The 19,754-nt window shown below is 41.7% G+C and overlaps 2 protein-coding genes across 2 annotated transcripts; one reads left to right on the top strand and one right to left on the bottom strand.

Annotated features, from left to right (window-relative positions):
* Positions 1 to 1,513: 1,513 nt before the first annotated feature.
* On the bottom strand, positions 1,514 to 11,514 carry LOC307247729 (keratin, type II cytoskeletal 8-like; the record flags this gene model as incomplete). Its single annotated transcript, XM_080023852.1, has 9 exons — positions 1,514 to 1,671; positions 4,570 to 4,598; positions 4,849 to 5,069; positions 5,715 to 5,840; positions 5,948 to 6,112; positions 6,579 to 6,674; positions 6,941 to 7,001; positions 8,553 to 8,761; positions 11,344 to 11,514. 9 exons carry the CDS (start codon positions 11,512 to 11,514, stop codon positions 1,514 to 1,516), a joined length of 1,236 nt encoding a protein of 411 aa, XP_079879978.1.
* Positions 11,515 to 11,929: 415 nt separating this feature from the next.
* Positions 11,930 to 19,258, top strand: LOC307247731 (keratin, type I cytoskeletal 18-like; the record flags this gene model as incomplete). The annotated part of the gene is made up of 9 exons (XM_080023854.1): positions 11,930 to 12,292; positions 12,869 to 12,951; positions 13,631 to 13,787; positions 14,496 to 14,657; positions 14,891 to 15,109; positions 15,678 to 15,803; positions 18,033 to 18,262; positions 18,386 to 18,420; positions 19,029 to 19,258. The coding sequence occupies 9 exons, from the start codon at positions 11,930 to 11,932 to the stop codon at positions 19,256 to 19,258; spliced, it is 1,605 nt and encodes a 534-aa protein (XP_079879980.1).
* Between the last annotated feature and the right edge of the window lie 496 nt (positions 19,259 to 19,754).

Raw genomic sequence — 19,754 nt, forward strand, 5'->3', positions numbered from 1 at the left:
ATTGTCATTGACCGACGGCAAGACAGCAAAAGCCAGAGAAGAAGGGAAAGAGAGAGAGAGAGACGGTCGAGATAACAGAGAGAGGGGGGACCTAAATTCCTTCACAGCTGCTGCCACCGCCTAAAAATAGCTGCGGCTTCGATGACAGCCGGGGGCAGATAAAGTCAGACCCTCCATTCACCGGCGGCGGCCTCCTAAACATAGAGCGGAAGGCTCTGCGATGGATCACTCAGCTTAGCAGATATCCTGAGGTAAACTATCAGGAGGAGCGGGGCACCCTCAAGAATTCTTGACGTCCGAATTCTTGAGTCATGATGATGACGCGGTGACTTTGGTGATTTTATGTGTGTGTGTGTGTGTGTTTATGTGTGTGTGTGTGTGTGTGTATATATATATATATATATATATATATATATATGACCGTGAAGCACACAGAATGGAAAGGACTCACCTCCCCAGCATCAGTGTGAGATGATGGAATCACACTCCTGTTGCACCAAACAAGATGTGTCAGGTTCTTTGGTTGATACGCATTGCACTGTGTAATATCACACTTTGGTAATCATGATCTTGGATATGACTGCAAACATTGTACTTATATACTGTATATATTAGGGCTGTCAAACAATTTAAATAATGAAGTTATTAATTGTATGTAATACGTAATCGTATCGCGATAAATTGTAGGACTTTTGTGTGGTTGATCACAATTAATCCAAATATTAAAATGTACTCAAATTTCATTGTAATTCTCCATTGTTCAGTAAAACAAAGCTTTTAGGTTTAGAACTATGGATGGCTCAAAGGGTCAAACTAGGAATGTACATAGTATGTCATGTATATATACTGTATATATTAGGGCTGTCAAACAATTAACCAGTATATACAATTAACTTAAGCTATGGCGATAAATCAGTTGATATTGGTGTAGTCAATCGTAATTAATTGCAATTTTTGTTTTTGTAGCAATTAATACACTTATATTATTTAATAGTAAAAATGAAATATACACAAACAGTATATTTGTGTCTTTTGTGTGAGGTAAACAGAACATTTGTTACAACAATAAATCCAATGTTTTATCTAGACCTCTCCGCTGATCGCTTATTTCCAGCGTTAGGTATCCCAAGATCACCACTGACGTAAAAAAATACGAGATGAAGAGGGGAATCAACGGAAAGAAAAATACAAAGTTGTTTCCACAAGGTTCCCATTTTTAATTATCCATTTCACTGAAAAACATGAGCTTTTGAGACAAGAATCCATTTGTCTTACAGAGGGGGAAAAAAACACGAAGAACCAGAACGTAAAGAGATAAGAAAGAAGCTTCTGCCAGTCAGTTTAAACTTGTTTGAACTACAGAATTTGAATTAAAAAATTACACAACCCCCAGAACTTCAAAAAGGCGCCGGTCCAATCACAGCATCGCATTCAGGGTCACATGTCTTGTGGCAGATTGCGCAGGTTTAAGACTGAGTTTTCATTGTACGCTGTTAAAAGTGGTGGAAAGCGGTCAGTCCTCGGTGTAGCACGAGCTTTTGGACACCACCCTGCCCGCCATCACCTCCACCCGGATCAGCAGTTTGCCTTTGCTGGGGGTCGGACCCATGGCCAGGGTGTCGTCCAGGGGAGGAGGAGGGCGCCGATTAATCTGCAGATGTGGCTGAATGTCTGCGTGCAAGCAAGGACTTTGGATTGGTTGGTTTGTTTTAGAAATCTGAGCAAAAGAGAGATGGGGGTTGGGTTTTAGTAGGACGCAGGTGATAATAAATGAAGCAACCAAAGGAAACCAACCATCAAACCAAATACTGATTTGATGGTTCTCAGAGGTTCGGTCGGTCCAAAAACCGTTGAATACATTTGTGGATCTTTTCAAAGTTATAGTCTTGCTTAGATATTTTTTTTCAGTAAATAAACTATCTGAAGCACTTTTTGTGTACAGTGTCCATGGCAACAGCCCACAGCTCAACTGATGCTACTCTGATGCTGTTTACACCTTTCTCCATCATGAGTAAAAAAGTCGACTTTCAACTTATTAATTTTAATACACCATTTCACCCATATGTATGTATTTCTTTTTTCATCTTTTATATTTATTTGGCACCTCTTATATTTTAATTCTATTTATTTCTTTATTCATTCATTCATTTATTTATTTATTCATATTATTTACTATAATATTTCTTAAGGTTTTCTGATCTTGAAAATACGGTGGCCCTGAGAGCTCAACGCACTGTAACTTAAGAAAACACACGCAAATAGACAAAAAAAAACAAGCAAATTACGAAAAACACGACCGCATCAACAGAAAACAACCACTAAACCACATTTCTGAATTGAGCCACACGATTACAGAAGTGAGTCACACCGGATGCACTGATTTATCTGCGATAAACTATATTAAAGTAAACTATTTTAAGTCTGTAATCAGCCTCCATCTGCTTTCTCCATGCAATTATCAGTTTGAAAAAAAATACATTTATATTAATCCACAGATTTATTTAAGCAATTTAAGTGCGATGTTCCAGAGAAAACAGCTTCTACCGGCTCTGTGATAGTGTGGTGAAGTTCGCGAGAAATCCTAATATTTTGGTTAAAAGGGGGGTGATTCTGAATCACGCTCACGCTCAACTGACTGAGAGGTCAACTGAACTGTCTGATGAACGGATGTTTCAGGAAGTGATTCAATGAACTTCACCACAAGATCACGCAGCCGGTAGAAGCTGTTTTCTCTGGAACATCGCACCTAAATAAAAAACTGGATTGACATAAATATTTTTTTTTCTATTTATTAATTGCATGGAGGAAGCATATGTAGGATTTGGACATGGTGGTCTTACATGGCACGATTGGCATCTAAGAGTTGCGGCTCCAGGTTGTTACTTGTATAAATTATTAATTACAGACACAAAATAATTTAGTTTCATATATTTTAGCTCCACACATCAACCAACCTGGGAGGGATCCGTTTTCCAGATCCCAACAATAACTATATTTTACTTTATATAACTGTAACTATATATTACTGTGTATAGAACTATATATAACTTTATAAACTAGTTATATATAGTTCTATATGCAGTACAATAATAATTATTATTATGATACCTCTACTACTACTACTACTGATAGTAATGATAATATGCATATTAGTATTGTTTGTTATTAATAACAACCTCTACTCTGTGAGGTTAGTACTGGAGGTAAGTTAAGGTAAGTTTCATTTACACAAAAAATTAATTATATTATATAATTATAGAACCCAGAATCACGATTGTGGCGCCGCCCTTGCGGCCGCCTGCGTGGGCACCTCGTGTCGATTACGGACATAGTATTTTTAGTATTTTTAGTATTTTTACAGCTTATAGAGCTAATTGTGCTTAATCACCGGGTGTCATGACATTTCACTGCCTATATGTATGACCGTATGTATATGTATGTGACAAACAATCTCTTGAACTTGAACTTGAACTTTATTGCAGATAAATCAGTGTGGCTCACTTCTGTAATGTGGCTTTGCGGTTTGTTTTCTGTTGATGCGGTTTTGTTTTTGGTTAATGCATTTATGTTTTCTGTTAATGCGGTTGTGTTTTCTATTAATTCAATTGTGTTTTCGGTTAATGTGGTTGTGTTTTCCGTTGATGGGATTGTGTTTTCTGTTAATGGGATTGTGTTTTCTGTAAATGTGGTTGTGTTTTCTGTTAATGTGGTTGTGTTTTCTGTTAATGTGGCTGTTTTCTGTTTATGCGATTGTGTTTTCTGTTAATGCGTTTGTCTTTTCTGTTGATGGGATTGTGTTTTCTGTTAATGTGGTTGTGTTTTCTGTTAATGCGATTGTTTTTTCTGTTAATGTGGTTTGTGTTATCTGTTGATGGGATTGTGTTTTCTGTTAATGTGGTTGTGTTTTCTCTTAATGCGTTTGTGTTTTCTGTTGATGGGATTGTGTTTTCTGTTAATGAATTGTGTTTTCCGTTAATGTGGTTGTGTTTTCTGTTGGTGGGATTGTGTTTTCTGTTAATGCGATTGTGTTTTCTGTTAATGCAATTGTGTTTTCTGTAAATGTTGTCGTGTTTTCTGTTGATGGGATTGTGTTTTCTGTTAATGCTTTAGTGTTTTCTGTTAATGTGGTTGTCTTTTCTGTTGATGCGATTGTGTTTTCTGTTAATGTGATTGTCTTTTCCGTGAATTAAGTCGTGTTTTCTGTTAATGCGTTTGTTTTTTCTGTTAATGCATTTGTTTTTCTGTTAATGCAGTTGTGTTTTCTGTTAATGTGTTTTTCGTTTAGCAGATGTGGTGATTATTTTCATGCACTAATGCTCGTTTTGTAAAGTTACGATGTTAATAGTTTATGCATCAAAAAGAAAAGCTAAGCTACACTGCTCTCCTCTAACCAGAGGAGGAAGTTTTCAATGGTGCTCATGGAGAACGTTTTTTTTATAAGCTTTGTTTTCATTAATTTATTTAGGAATAATTTTCCCCCCTTTATTTCATTTTATTTTTATAATTGTATTATTATGTTTGATTATTTTATGATTAATATTTTATAGGGAGTTGTGGGAAAGCTCTCACCTGTCTGCTGGCGCACGTGGTTGTTCATTCTTCACAGAGGACAAAGGGAAGACAGTTGTGTTAGACACACACACACATTACATTTAAGCAAACATCAATATTTTTGTATATATGTCGCATACTTCTTTACCAGTTTAATGTTTATTAGAGCTGCAGTCACTTAAATGACAGCTGCTTCTTTTTTGTCATATTACTATTTTATACTTTTTCATTGCTATTCCTTTAGCATTTAGCGTGAGCATTTCAACGGCAACATGGCAGTGTCTGATCCTCCCTCACCTCCTCTCCTCCCCCTCCAGCAGCTTGCGGTATGTGGCGATCTCTATGTCCAGCGCCAGCTTGAGGTTCATCAACTCCTGGTACTCGCGGATCTGGCGCGTCATGTCCTGCTTGGCCCGCCGCAGTGCCTCCTCCAGCTGGACCATGCTCCCCCGGGTCAACTCCAGGCCCTGCTGGCCGTTGTTCTCAGTGTCGCGGATGTCCTTCTCCAGGGACTCTTTCTGTAGGGAGGAGGTTTGAATTTGTTTCACCGCGGGACGGCGGGTCAAGTATCGGGACGCTAATCGGATTTGCATTGCTAATTTATGGTCCGAGACGTCTGAGACGAGAGTGGAAATAGAATTGGAAATGCAGATTTAGGCCTTACTCCACTACGAGAATCCTGATGTGTTCCAGCCTAAGTAACTTTTTCCTCACTTTTCACTTTTTTTCCACTATTTCTTTGCCATTTTATTGAAATTTCAGGTTCCTTTATTAGCTCAGTATTTTTTGTATTTGTATTTATTTAATCTATTTATTTATTTTTGTCCTATTCCTTTATTGACTTACACCATTTTCTTGCTGCTGTAAAACCTGCATTTTCCCACAGGTATTAATAATATATATTGTATGTTAATATCTTAAGTTAGGGATAACATACAGCTAGCCGGTCATTATCACAAAAAAAAAAAACCCTACCAGAGCGATCAGGGTCTTGTATCACCCTGAGGGGGTTCTTTTGTGATAATGACTGTCTGGTTGCACGTTATCCAGTGTATAACACGGCTTGAGAAGGAATATTGATTTTCAATATATTATGACTTGTACGCTACTTTCAGAGTGTTAGAGCATCCGTGTAATAAATGAGGTTTGAGTGTGACACAGACCTTCTTTCTGAGGGTCTCCAGCTCGCTGTTGAGTCTCTGTATGAGACGCAGCATGTCGGCGATCTCCTTCTTCACGTCACGCACGCCCTGCTCATGCTGACCCGCTGAGAGAACCAGGGCGTCCATCTGCACGGGGCGAGGAGGAGAAAGAATCGCGTTGCAATCGTTCGACACAGGGGGACGCTATGAAGTCATCCCAGAATAATAATAATAATCTTGTCTTTCCCACTGACCTTCTTCTGGTTCCACTGCTCCGCCTCGTCCCTGGTGCGGGCAGCCATGTTGGAGTACTGGGACTTGACGCCCTCGATGATCTCGTCCATGTCCAGGGCGCGCTTGGCGGATTCGCGCACCATGACCGTCTCGTTATGAACCTGAGACTCCAGCTCCTTGATCTCCTGAGAGGGAAAGGGGGAGAACAGGGGCCGCATGAAGACATGGAGCTCGCAGTGCAGGAAGCCAAAGAGGCCACCATGTTGGATACTTTGCAACCAGTGAAGTAGAATAAACTGGAGAATGTGCTTCTTCAAGTATGTAAAATACAGTGCAGTTGTCTGACAAAGAAGGAAAATGGGAGACATCGTAGCTGCTTTTCCATCAAGGTACAGGAACTGATGGAGTAAACCATTGGAACCCAGAACCTTTGTGGAGCCTTAGCGGCCCCGAAAAAGGGTTCTTGGTTGCTTTCCCATTTCTGATTCTGGCTTTTACAAGCGAGTATTATAAACAAGCAGTGAGTGTTAAATCAGATATTTACTGCTGTTTAAAAATGGTCGCTTTGTGTGCGTCACCATTCGGCCATAGCTTCAGTTTGACCAAATGGGGGCAACCAATTCCATCCTCAATTATGGAACCAAGTCTCACCTCATCGTAGCCCTGCCTGAGGAACTCTAGCTCCCCCATTAGATCCTCCAGCTCCAGAGCCAGAGCCACTGTGGACAAATGACCTCCATCCACGTCCTGACACACACACACACACACACACACACACACACACACACACACACACACACACACACACACACACACACACACACACACACACACACACACACACACACACACACACACACACACACACACTTCAAATTATATTTCCCTTAATAGAGGTTGAATTTAAAATCATTCAAATAAATTATCGTTCTCCACCTAAAAAAAAAACACAATTCATCTGTTGCAGATAATTTTCTGTGCAAAGTAGCGGAGGAGGAGGATGGGACTTGCACCTTTTTGTTGATGACAAAGTCATTCTCCAGCTCTGTTTTCTTTTGGAATTCATCTTCATACCTGGAAAAAAAACATTTTGAAATCACTGCTACCTCCTTCATACATGTATATATATACGTATATACATATGTTTATTTATATATATATATATATATATATATATATATATATATTTATAAATAATATACATATATATAAAACTATATATAAAGCTTGTAATTTTGATTTTTACTCGACTGTATGTGATGAGAGCACACTGACACACAGACACTGCTCTGCACACCATTATTTTTCAGGGAGTTCACGATAACTTTTGCATTATAGAGGAGCTGCTTGATCCTAGGAGTCTAAAGGACACAACAACAGGTCATGACATTTTTGAAGCTGTGTCAGATGTAATTGACAGGATGGGACCTAAATGGGACAAGCTGTGTGGATTTAAAACCAATGGGCTCCAGCAATGACAGGCGAGCGCAAAGGAATGGCCTCTATAGTGTGCGCCAAGGTGAAAGAGAGTGCAGGTTAGGCTGTTAAAATGCCGTGTATCATCAACCAAGAAGCCCTCTGTGCCAAGACAGTCCAGCATGGCGATGTGATGAACACTGTTGTGAAAACTGTCAACATAGTTTGAGCACGGCGGCTCTTCCACAGAAAATTTCAAGCTGTCCTATCTGATGTCGAAGCTGAATACAGGGACCTTCTCTACCATTCTGATGTGCGCTGGTTAAGTTGTGGCTCCATGCTGCAGCGGTTTTATTCCCCGACATCAGAAATTGACCGAATCGATCGATTCTCTGAAGAATCAACATTAGCTTCTCTCCCTATCCGACTTCTACTGGAGCTTGGAAAAAGCCAAGTTTCCTCTGGTGAGATGCCACGCAAAAAGAATGATGAGTCTGTTTGGCTCGACATACATATTTGAGCAAACTTTTTCTCTGTAAACTCTGAACAAAAGCAGATTGAGAACCAAAATGACTGACAGCCATCTCTGTGATGTACTTCGCATCTCAACCACTAAACTAACTCCTGACCTGCCGGCCATCCTTCAGTCCAAAGCACAGTATCACTGCTCCCACTGAGTGCAACGCTGTTCCCATTATAGGTGAGTATTCATGTGTTAATGAGCCAAATAACTTAATCATTTCAGTCAATTAAAGTTGATAACAAACATAAGTTGATGTTTTAACAAGCCCAATAACTTATTGCATAACAATCTTGAAAAATACCCATCCCCTTTTCCCCTTATTTTTTCCCTTCTATACAGGGCTGTGAAGGGGGATCACCACCCTGACTAAGAAGTAATCTGAGGCTGCTGTTTCGAGATTGGTCTGCCAACCATTTTTCTAACAAAATGAATGAAAACTCATTAATGAAAAGCTGCGATGTCAGCTGATTTTTTTCTTTCAGCATATTCAATTATCAAGCATAATTTACCTACATTTGATTGATTTTGCTAACTTTAATACACTAGAGGTTAGCCGATATACCTCACCTCTAGTGAGTGGCCCAGCCCTTCGTATATTTTTCTGTATGTGGCCCTCAGTGAAAAAAGTTTGGACACCCCCCATCTACAGTATCTATCTATTTATCTATCTATCCTCCCCCACTCACTTATGCCTGGTGTTCTCCATCTCGTCCTGGGTCTTCTGCAGCTCTGCCTCCAGCTTCAGATGGTCTCTTATCAGGTTCCCCACCTGCCTGTGCAGCTCGGCCTCTTGCTCCTTCACGATGTCCTCGATCTTCCCGTCGTAGTCCTCGTGTTCCAGGAGGATCTTCAGCCTGGTCTCCAGCACCTTGTTCTGGTCCTCCAGGTGCTTCACCTAAGAGCACCGCAAACACTCACTATCACTATCAGGCTGGTTACATCCCCTACACAAGACATTGCTTGCAACAACGAAAAGAGCAAGGCACAGGGGCGTTTCTTTCGTTATTGCGTAGCAAATGTGTGTGTTCAAATTTTGAAACGTGTTTCCCATAGAGGTGCTAAATACAAATACTACTCAACAAACATCACAACTGAAGAGGAAATCCTCTCTGGGTTAACATAAACTGAAATGGCAATGGCAGCAGCAGAAGACAAGCGTTTAATGGGAATCATTTGGACCAACTCCCATTTGTATGATACTGCTGTCTCCGCAGCATTCCGACAGCGATTGGGAATATACAACATCCTCGGTAGCTTTTCTTAAATACCCCGCTCAATGCTTTCGCCTACCAAATAAATGATCTTCGCGCCGCCTCGTGGATGAGCCCTTTATGACTCCGGTAGGACCCAAAATGTGCGTATGCTATGTAAGCAAAAGAGCTTCTCTTTTGTCATCAGCTCGCATACAGTAAATGCGCTCGGGTTTTATAGCTTGCGTAGAGTATGTAACAGGATTTACTATTACAGCCACATAGACAATATTTCAATTTCAATTTTTAAATGACACACACACACACACAGAGCAGGTCAATTTAATACACCCTGTAGACTAGTGATGCAAAACAATTCGCAATCGATTCGTTCGTAGCGATCAAATGTTTTGAATTACTTTTTTTATAACAGAGGAAGAAATGAATGAATGTTGGAATAAAGATAAGTCTAATTTTGATCAGGAGAAGGTAAGGTAATATAATTGAATGCTATTAATTCTGTTATTTACTTTGAGAACTATTCAAACAAACAAGGCAATATTCACACATAACTAAGCAGTAAGCTTTGTTGTGTAAACAAAAATGTGCGACAGCTGTCAGGCTTCTAAGAAATATATGGTTGAAACATGAAGGCAGCAAAGGTAGTAATTTGCGGCTGGAAACAGCAAAAACATGCCTCACATTCCATGATACATGCATTGCCTGTGTCTGATATTATATTATGATATTATTGTGTAATTATGTGCATGTGTTGATGTGTAGGTGTTTACATGCCTGATCCAATAACCTGATTAGACATGAAGTGTAAAAGGATTCGATCTCCGGCGTTAATTTTCAGACCTGTGATTGATTATTTTGATTTTGATTTCCGGAAAAGAAGGGGAGTCTATCGATTGTGACCCCCGGGGGGATTAATTAAAGACACGGTATTTGCTGTTGCGCTACTCTATACTGAAAGGAATTTCGATTTTTGTTTGTAAAGAAGAACACATTTTGAGCCTCAATTTAATTAATATTAAATCTTTCCATAATCTTTAGTCCTATGTTATGTTTTTCAATAAGTAAGAAAAACCTGTCAAAACAAGTTATTGTTCAAGCTGAACAGCTAGTTTAGCTGAATGTCATGCTTTTTTTATCTGATTTTCACGTGCTCTTATTTGATTGGCTATTTGACTGGGAGCTTGTCCCACCTGGTGTCAGGGGGGGGTCAAAAAAAGATCCAGAATGTGCTTCACATCTGGGGCCAAGTTCAACTCACTTGTGTTTTGTCTCTAGATTGTTTTCCAGAGGAAATCTCGCAAAATGACAGATTTTTACATTCTTTTATCAAATGAATGGGTTTCTTCAACAGAAATAAGATCAATAATATAATAAAAAGATAACAACAATATAATAACAACATAATAACAACAATAACAATATTTGACAGAAATATGCACAACCTTTTTTTTTTTTTAGTGGTTTGTAGCTGATATAAAAAAAGTGCACATTCAATTAAGGACACTTCGAACTGCATGTAATGAATACAACTTCCTCAAGGCTTGCTCCCTGAACTTCAATAACTTTATTGCTCTCGGCTGCTTGTTGGCTTTTAATGGCCTGGAGGAGGTCAGCTTTTATTTTATGTCCCAGGCTCGGAAATGTCAGTCTTCAGGCAAAACCTCATTCATCCCATCCAGCTTCATTCAATGTTTATTTCTTTCTCAGTGGTGGAAGAAGTACTAAGACCTTTTTACTTGAGTAAAAGTACAAATACCCTGACACAAAATGACTCTGGTAGAAGTGAAAGTGAAACATTGACATTTCTACTTAAGTAATGTATAAATATTTGCTGTTAGATGTATTTAGCAAGTATTAGTTAGTAAGTCTGCACCTTTTATTCTACAGATCAGTGATCATGCAAATCCTGATTACACCCCCCGGAAAAACAATTACAATACTAAATAAAAACATAATATTATAGGTTGAGTCATTCACAAATGTTCCGTAAGTGCAAAGTACAAGTGCTTTGTTTCTTTCCACCCCTGATTTCTGTCTGTCGTGGATAGAGATAAGCATATTGAAGCTATGCGGTACATCAATAATAATAAGCCAACTCCAAAATAATAAAATCGTATTTACTTATTAGTGATGAATTTGAGTTGAGATTTATTGGAGAATCAAAGTGCAGCTAATTATGAAACAAGTGCAGCAGGTTGGTCCCCTAAATTGAGTCTATGTAAATTTCTTAAATTAAATAAAATGAAAACATTAGCTTGGAGCCCACCTTGTCGATGAAGGCCACGAACTTGTCGTTGAGTCCCACCATCTGGTCCCTCTCCCTGGTCTTGGCAGACTGGTCATTGGGGTCCACCGCGGCCGTGGCCTGGCTCTTGGCTGCGCCTGTGCTCCCGGCCGGGGAGCAGGACTGGCTGCTGAATGCTCCTTGTTTAGACATGGTGGCGACGGGGACGGAGAGTGATGGAGAAGTTAAAAAAAAAACAAAAAAAAACGCACAATGAATGAGCGGATGTTGTCTGGAGGAGAGAGAGCAGGTGAGGTCCAAGCACCCCGGGGACCAGCTGCTTTTGAGGGGGGAGAGGGACGGCCCCCCTCACCCCGGCGTCCAATCAAAAGCTGAAAAACAAGAAAAGCCAACTCGAAGATCAGGTATTTCAACTGTAAATCAGTTGATCCAGGTGTGTGATGGACACAGGGAGCCAATGGCGCGTTGGGGGCCGGTTTGACGCCTCAAAGAGGATCCGGTATAAAAAGTGGCCCCTGGGTTCTCCGTGGATCTACCTGTCCAGGTGACAAAGCCAGACACCTCAGTCTTATCATCATCACCAATCTTCATCCTCCTCCTCATCGGCATGTCTAGAAACAGCTCTGCCAGCATGTTCGGCGGTGCGGGGGGCAGGGGCACCCGGGTGTCCGTGGCCAGCCTGGAGGGGCTTCGCAGCGTCATGCGAAACGACCCGGAGAGGGCCCCGGCGGTCCCGGCGCCGGCGGCGGCGGCGGCGGCCCCGGTGCCCGCCGCGGCTCCGGACGACAAGAAGACCATGCGAGGTCTGAACGTGCGGCTCTCCGGGTACCTGGGCCGGGTGCGGCAGCTGGAGAAAGCCAACGGAGAGCTGGAGGATCAGATCAACGCCATCCTGGCCAAGAGAGGGGCGCCGGAGGCCGGGAGAGACTGGGAGGAGACCGAGAAGCCGCTGGACGACCTCCGCAAGAAGGTGACGGAGCATTTCACACCATTTACCACGCAGCCAGGGGCGGCGCTTCGCAGTGATACGCACATCGAAAAAAAGTGCGTCAAAATTAAATAGTAAAAAACGTAATGATAATAAACATAATAACATAAATAATGAACAAATAAATAATGGTAATTAACATAATAACAACAGCAATAACAAATACATACATAATACTAATACACATAATTATAACAGCAATAAATAACTCATAATAAACATAATAACAACAATACTATTAAACACATACATAATGGTAAGTAACATAATAACAACAATTATGAATAAATACGCAATACTAATAAACATAATAATAACAACAACAATAATTAATAAATCCATATAATAAGAGCAATTAAAAACTCATAATTAACATAACAATGATACATGAATAATAAATTAACATTTACAACAAATAAATAAATAACAAGAAATAAATAAGAAAATAATAATTATTAAAAAAAATTACATGTTCTGTGTTTCGTTTTGTGTTCCATGCAATTCCGGATATTAAATTATTATTATTATTATTAAATGTGATCTTGTCTTCTCCCTCAGGTTAGGGACTTGACCATGAAGAACGCCAAGCTGCTGTTGCAGATCGACAACTCCAAACTGGCCAACGATGACTTCAAGAATAAGTGAGTCGGTCAAATGCAATTTAAACAGAAATTTAAGAGGAATTGACATTCGCTTCGTTTGTCTGTGGCTATTATAATGGGGCAAATAAGAAGCAGCCTACTATCCATTTATCCATTGACGCAAGTTAATGCAACCAGTGCATTACAGTAAGTGATAAAGTGCACTTGAAACTTTTTAAAACTGATATTTAAAGTGGTAATCCCTAAAAAAACACATTTGATATGAATCCCATATTTATTTAGCTGGAATTTTGTAAGATATAACCATTTAATGTATTTCCGTTATACGTGTGCTCCTCTATATTCTATTTCTCTATATATTATGCTGTTTCCAGTGTTAGTGGCGGGGTCCACCATGCCTTTCCTGGAAAGAATGCAGCAAAGAATTGGGCACACACCGGGAAATTTACAAACCAGTGTAGCTTGTTGTGGTCAGCAAACTGTCGACTCACAAATTCAGAAAATACAACAAAATATAGTATTTTTTATTTAGAGCAAAGACAAGGGTAAATCTAGGCGTTGAAGAAAAAGTTGCACTTTTGAATGAAATTCTGGTACTTTTAATGTAATCCAACCAGGGATAGGGATTTCCACTTCAAAGCCAATGGCCAAAAGCCATTTTTGGGGGTTTTAACCTTGTCCTCTCTCAGTATTTGAAATCTTCCACCCCTCTGTGCAGGTTGGAGGTTGAGAAACACTCCTGCCGGACATTGGAACAGGATCTGATCGGCCTGAAGAAGATCATCGATGATATTCAGCTGAACCGCGTGCAGCTGGAGAGTCAAATAGAGTGCGTGAAGAAGGAACTGGCCAACCTCAAGATGGACCACAACGATGTGAGGACAAAAAAAAGGGGGGAATTTAGGGAATTTTATACAACTTCAATATGTGATACCTGCCTACATAATTTGATATATGATGTTACCATCAAGATTCCAACTGCAGGTTCATCACATTGAACTCCATGTGGATTTCAAGAATGATACAAGATTGAACGCACTAATATATTGCGAGGAGTTTTGGGTCATGATTTAGGCAAAAATGGGTAGCAATATGTAGATATCTTAAATATATTACATCATAAGAGAATATTGATGTATTATATTAACAAAAATAGACATTATGATTTACTTACAACAATGTCTATTATTTCATTAAAATTATAGTTTTAATATGACTACGGCACACTGCTTCATTAAAGTAAACGGTATCGGTGGCAAGGGTGGTGAATTATGTACTAAATTAAAGTACAAAGACAAAAATTTAAGTACAAAAGTATCAAATATATTTAATAGGAAGTTTTCAATTTCACTCCAGTATTACATGATGTGAAACAGGCTTCCATCTATCACTTACTATATATTGTATCCAATTGCAAGTTTAAGTACTGAAAAAGTGAACCACTCCTACATACCGTAACTAAAAACAACTATCCTCAAAACTATTTCTTAGTGAAAGAACAAAAATTCTGTAAAGTGAGTATATGTAATTAGTTGCTTCCATCCCCGAGTAAACGCCAGATTCTCCTCTTGTTGCCGTTTTAGGAGGTGGATGATCTCCGCAAGAAGATCAAGGACTCCAAAGTGATCGTAGAAATGGATTCCCAGGACTCCAACCTGGCCGAGACCATCAACAAGATCCGAGCCCAGTACGACAAACTGGCCAAGAAGAACCTGAAGGAAACTGAAGATTGGTACCAGAACAAGGTACACGCTCATACTAGAGCTTGACCTCAACCTAACCCTAAAACCACTACTAAACCATCCCTACTAGATCAACTTAAAGTTCCCCAAGGATCACAAGACCAATTTTAAATCGACAGCAAATATTCGTAACCCTACTGACCTCATCGTCATGTCAGGGCCGCCTGAGCAGTAGCGAGCGATCACAAGTAATAAAACGAGTACTCTTCCTCCAACTGCCCCTATGTACCGTGCAGGAGTGCATCTCATCTGCAGTTGTGCGGCTAGTGTCCCTCCTGAGCTGGTCCCACAACGGTCAGCCTAGTTTTCTCCTTCGTGGCAGTGCCCTGCCTGGGCTCCCGCAGCATAGTCGGGCAGGCAGCAAGCTCAGGGTGTTGGACATAGTGGCCGGTAAGCTTCAGACGACGCTCCTCGACTGCTTCCGCAATACTTCAAGGGCCATGCCTAGTATGTGGGTATAGCGCCCGTCCAGTGACTTCTATGCCGTGGTTGTGAGGGTCCACGCCTCTGAGCCATAGAGTAGGACGGACTCAATCGCGGAGAGGAACAGTGACCTTTTGAGTCTTGTGCTGAGGCTCGGCGTCCACACTTTCTTCATGTTGTGGAGCACCGACCACCTCAGGTCCTCGTCAGGTCCTGAGGTGCTTCTCACTGGAGTCTACCAAACCACAGTAACCCCAGCTCTAACCCTGACAAACCTCAGTCTTAACCCTACGAACCCCAGTCCTAACCCTAGGAACCATAACCCAACTCTGACTCTACTATGATAATGTACTCTAATTTAAATCTAATCTGAGCAAATCTAGATCTCCATCCGTTCCAACCTCTATCTATGGTGCTGTAATGTAATCTAAATCTAATCTAATCTATAACCTAATATATCCATAATCTTATCTAAATCAAATCCAAATTTAGTATATGATTGTAATTCATCCAGATTTACTACTCTTGTGCAAGTATTCCAATTTTGACAACCCTCGACACCGTTCTACCTCTGCTTTGATTCTCTCCCCCTCTCTCTAGTTTGACAACATCAAGACGGAGGTGGCTAACAACACTGAGGCCTTGAGGTCTGGGAAGTCAGAGCTCAACAACCTGCGGCGGAAGAGGCAGCTGCTGGAGATTGATATCCAGGCGGTGCTCAGCATGGTGCGCGCGCACGCACACACACACACACACACACACACACACACACACACACACACACACACACACACACACACACACACACACACACACACACACACACACACACACACACACACACACACACACACACACACACACACACACACACACGTCATAAACCCCAAATCTTTTTGGAGATTCAGCTCTTTACGAGTGGCTCAGTAAGAGATTAATCAGAAGAGTCGGTTGGGCTCTGAGTTGTGAATGGAATTCTCACAAGAATTTCATCCATTCATTTCCTGGTATGCCAAGTGTAAATCAGTCACAATCGATATGAATTATGGCACATTCTTTCAACTTTTTTGAAAGTAATTCATTTCAGTTTGCGAGGGGACGACTCACTTACTTCCTTGAATCACTTGAATGGTCCGGAGTTTGTTTACATCCATTACACCATTTCCTTGAGTTTTGCCGAAAGCAGCTTGAAATGATATCCACGTGATTTCCACTTCCTACCCCAGGTGTAGTCAGGATATCTAAGCTTTACCACACAGGGGGAGCTGTATTTTCAAAGCTTCAGCGGGGAATGTCTGGAAAGGCTCTGTTTGGACAAAACTCATCTTCATCAACAGGAAAAATGATTTCACATTTTCCAAAAGAATATTGTGAGTAATTGATTGACGGAGCATTGATGACCAGTCAACGCAACGTCAGTTAGATAGTAGACATTTAATTGACGAGGGCGGTTTTTGGGATAGAGATCAATAATGTGAGATTCTCCTTTGAGTATCATGACAATAAACTCTGTTCAAATCCTCTGGCTGGTATCATGCAAAGCGACGAGAAAAACAACACCCTCGGGGCAATGTCACCCCACCGGCTGCTCTGCTCCACGTGCATTCCTGCCTCCCCTGTTATTACCCCCGCCCCCTGCGCCCACCCCCGAACGCCGGTGTTTTCACATCCAAGCAAGTTGTCACGACTTCTCGCTGCTTTCGGCACGATATCTGGAACCGGGTTTGCAGCATGAGATGGTGCATTGTCATGCCATGAAGATCATTTTGCTACGGATGGCACGGTTCTTCTTTTTATACCAGGGACAAAATGGTCAGTCAGAAACTCTATATACTTTGCCGAGGTGCAGCTCTCTCCCCATGATTCCAGCCCTAAACATGACTCCGCCACCTCCTTGCTGAAGTCGCAGCCTTGTTGGGACATGGTGGCCATCCACCAACCATCCACTACTCCATCCATCTGGACCATCCAGGGTTGCACGGCGCTCATCAGTCAACAAGACTGTTTCAAAATGAGTCTTCATGTATTTCTGGGCCCACTGCAACACTGCAACCGTTTCTGCTTGTGAGCACTGCTTAGGGGTGGCCCAATAGTAGGTTAATGCACAACTGCAAGCCTCTGGAGGATCCTACACCTTGAGGTTCGTGGGACTCCAGAGGCACCAGCAGCCTCAAATACCTGTTTGCTGCTTTGTAATGGAATTTAAGCAGCTGCTCTCTTAATCCCATGAATTTGTCTGGCAGAAACCTTCCTCATTATGCCTTTATCTGCACAAACCCGTCTGTGCTCTGAATCAGCCACAAATCTCTTCACAGTACGATGATCACGCTTAAGTTTTTGTGAAATATCTAATGTTTCCATACCTTGTCCAAGGCATTGCACTATTTGAGGCTTTTCGGCAGCAGAGAGAACCTTTTTCTTTCCCATATTGCTTGAAACCTGTGGCTGCTTAATAATGTGGAACGTCCTTCTTAAGTAGTTTTCCTTTAATTGGGCTCACCTGGCAAACGAATTATCACAGGTGTCTGAGATTGATTTCAGTGATCCAAAGAGCCCTGAGACACAATACCATCCATGAGTTTAATTGAAAAACGAAAAACTTAATGTTTAGGACGCTTAAATCCAATTTGCATAATAATTTGGAACGCGGTGTAAAGTGGACACCCAACCGAAAACAAAACATACTAGAAGAGTGAGGAGGTCTGGCCAAACAGAACAAAACAGAGAAGCACCGAAACCAATCAAAACCAGTGCTTCTCCCTAAACTTCTTAAAAGGAGAAAATAACTAAACTAACAAATAAAGGATCACAAGGGCGATAAACATCTGATTGTGGACTCTGAGGATAGAGAGAGAGAGAGAGAGAGCCATCATACCGGCAGTTCATATAATCTCTCCATCCACCCCTCCATCAATCCCTCCTTCTACCCCCGCCCCCCTTCCATACCCCCCTCAGCTCCGTTCTCTGGAGGAGACCCTGAAGGAAACGGAGGACCGCTACGGCCGCGAGCTGTACCGCCAGAACCGCATCCTCCTGGACCTGGAGGCCGAGCTGGGCCAGGTGAGGGCCCAGGTGGAGCGCCAGGTGGAGGACTTCCAGGATCTGCTCCACGTCAAGATGAAGCTGGAGGCCGAGATCGACAGCTACCGCGGCCTGCTGCACGACACGGCGGGCGAGGAAGACAGGTGAGCGGCGCCTTCCCTTTGTCGCGTTTTTTTCAGCCGTCAGTAGAAGTCCAGTGCAAGAGTCGTGTTGGTAGACGTGTTACATGTGCCCCGTTTGCCTTCAATCTTATTCTCCTTCAACAGCTGGGGGTTCTCTTTGGACCAAGCGCTGAAGAGTGGTGAGTTCAGACCTGCGGTGGAAAACGTTCTGCGACCTGTTGATTTGTTTGGGTTATGAAACTGTCCGTCTCTCCGCAGACCTGGTTCAAACGCCGATCTAATGCATCTCAATGACATTGTCCTCGTTTTAACCGAAGTACCAAATGGGCCGGGTTTACCCAATGGGGACAATGCAATTGGTAAAACCAACCACCCAATCAGGAAAAGGCTTTGGCCTGTGTCTGTCTTTTCGAAGCAAGGTATAAGCAATATGGCCGACAGTTATGTTGCTTAGACCTGTTGATTTCATCACAGATCACCGTTTTACTAATGGGGATTCAGTGAATCAGATTTTGCTCGTTTAAGATTTTCACCTAGTTTAAACAAAACTTGCACCAGTTAACTTCACTTTTCACAATCAAAAGTGTTCTATTTTCCCACCTGTTGCGCCTCTTACCTGCATGCCACGAGAGCCTCGATCCTAACACAATGTCAATTAATTGCACATAAATGTAAAACAATAAAAGTAACTGTATTTCTTAATTGCACTTCCCAAGGAAATGGGAAACTGATGCCCAACGCAAACAGACCTATTTCTCTACTAATCCTTCCATGTTTCCGTCTGAAGAACCGCCACTGACTGAAAAGAAAGAGGTCAGCGAGGACGCCCCCCTGAAGCAGGAACATTCCCCTTCCAATCAATCCACAAATCCCGGCGACGCGAAAGATCTCTCCCAAGAGCCAGCCCAAGAGGCGGAAAAACAAGGTGGCGATCCCGTCGAGGCAGCGTCAGTCGCCGTCAACAACCCGGCCCAAACTGTGAACGGCGAAGCCCCGACTCCACAAAACCAAGGGTGAGGGAGAGGCGGGAATCGGCCAAACGGCGCCGCCGGCCGTCTGAGCTCACCTCTTTAGCCGCAGTTACTTTAATGCTGCTTTACCATGCGGCATTAACAGTGCATGAACGTGAATATTGGCAAAGTTCTACGAGCGAAGAACTTCACTCACTTTAGTTGATTCACTCAAAAGGTTGTTACAATGCATTGTCTTGTCTTTCTGAGCAAAATAAACACATTTGACTGCTCTACACTGGTCTTGCTGGCGTCATTACTGTTTTCGTTACATTTCTACAAGTAAGAGATACTTGAAGAGAAGCTTTATCACAATGTGGTAATTATCGACGTGGTATATTTCCTTTGGCCCATTTGCCAAGAGCGATGATCAGTATATGCTTTAGCGACCAACACCTACACAAACTTACTTAAAAACTAGCCTTACAAAAGGAACCCCTCCCCAAACCCACCCTTGCAACCTGAAATGAGTTGGACACCTGCCATCTTCAAGAATTTTTCAC

This window comes from Zeus faber (assembly GCF_960531495.2).
Source record: "Zeus faber genome assembly, chromosome: 2".
Classification (NCBI taxonomy): domain Eukaryota; kingdom Metazoa; phylum Chordata; class Actinopteri; order Zeiformes; family Zeidae; genus Zeus; species Zeus faber.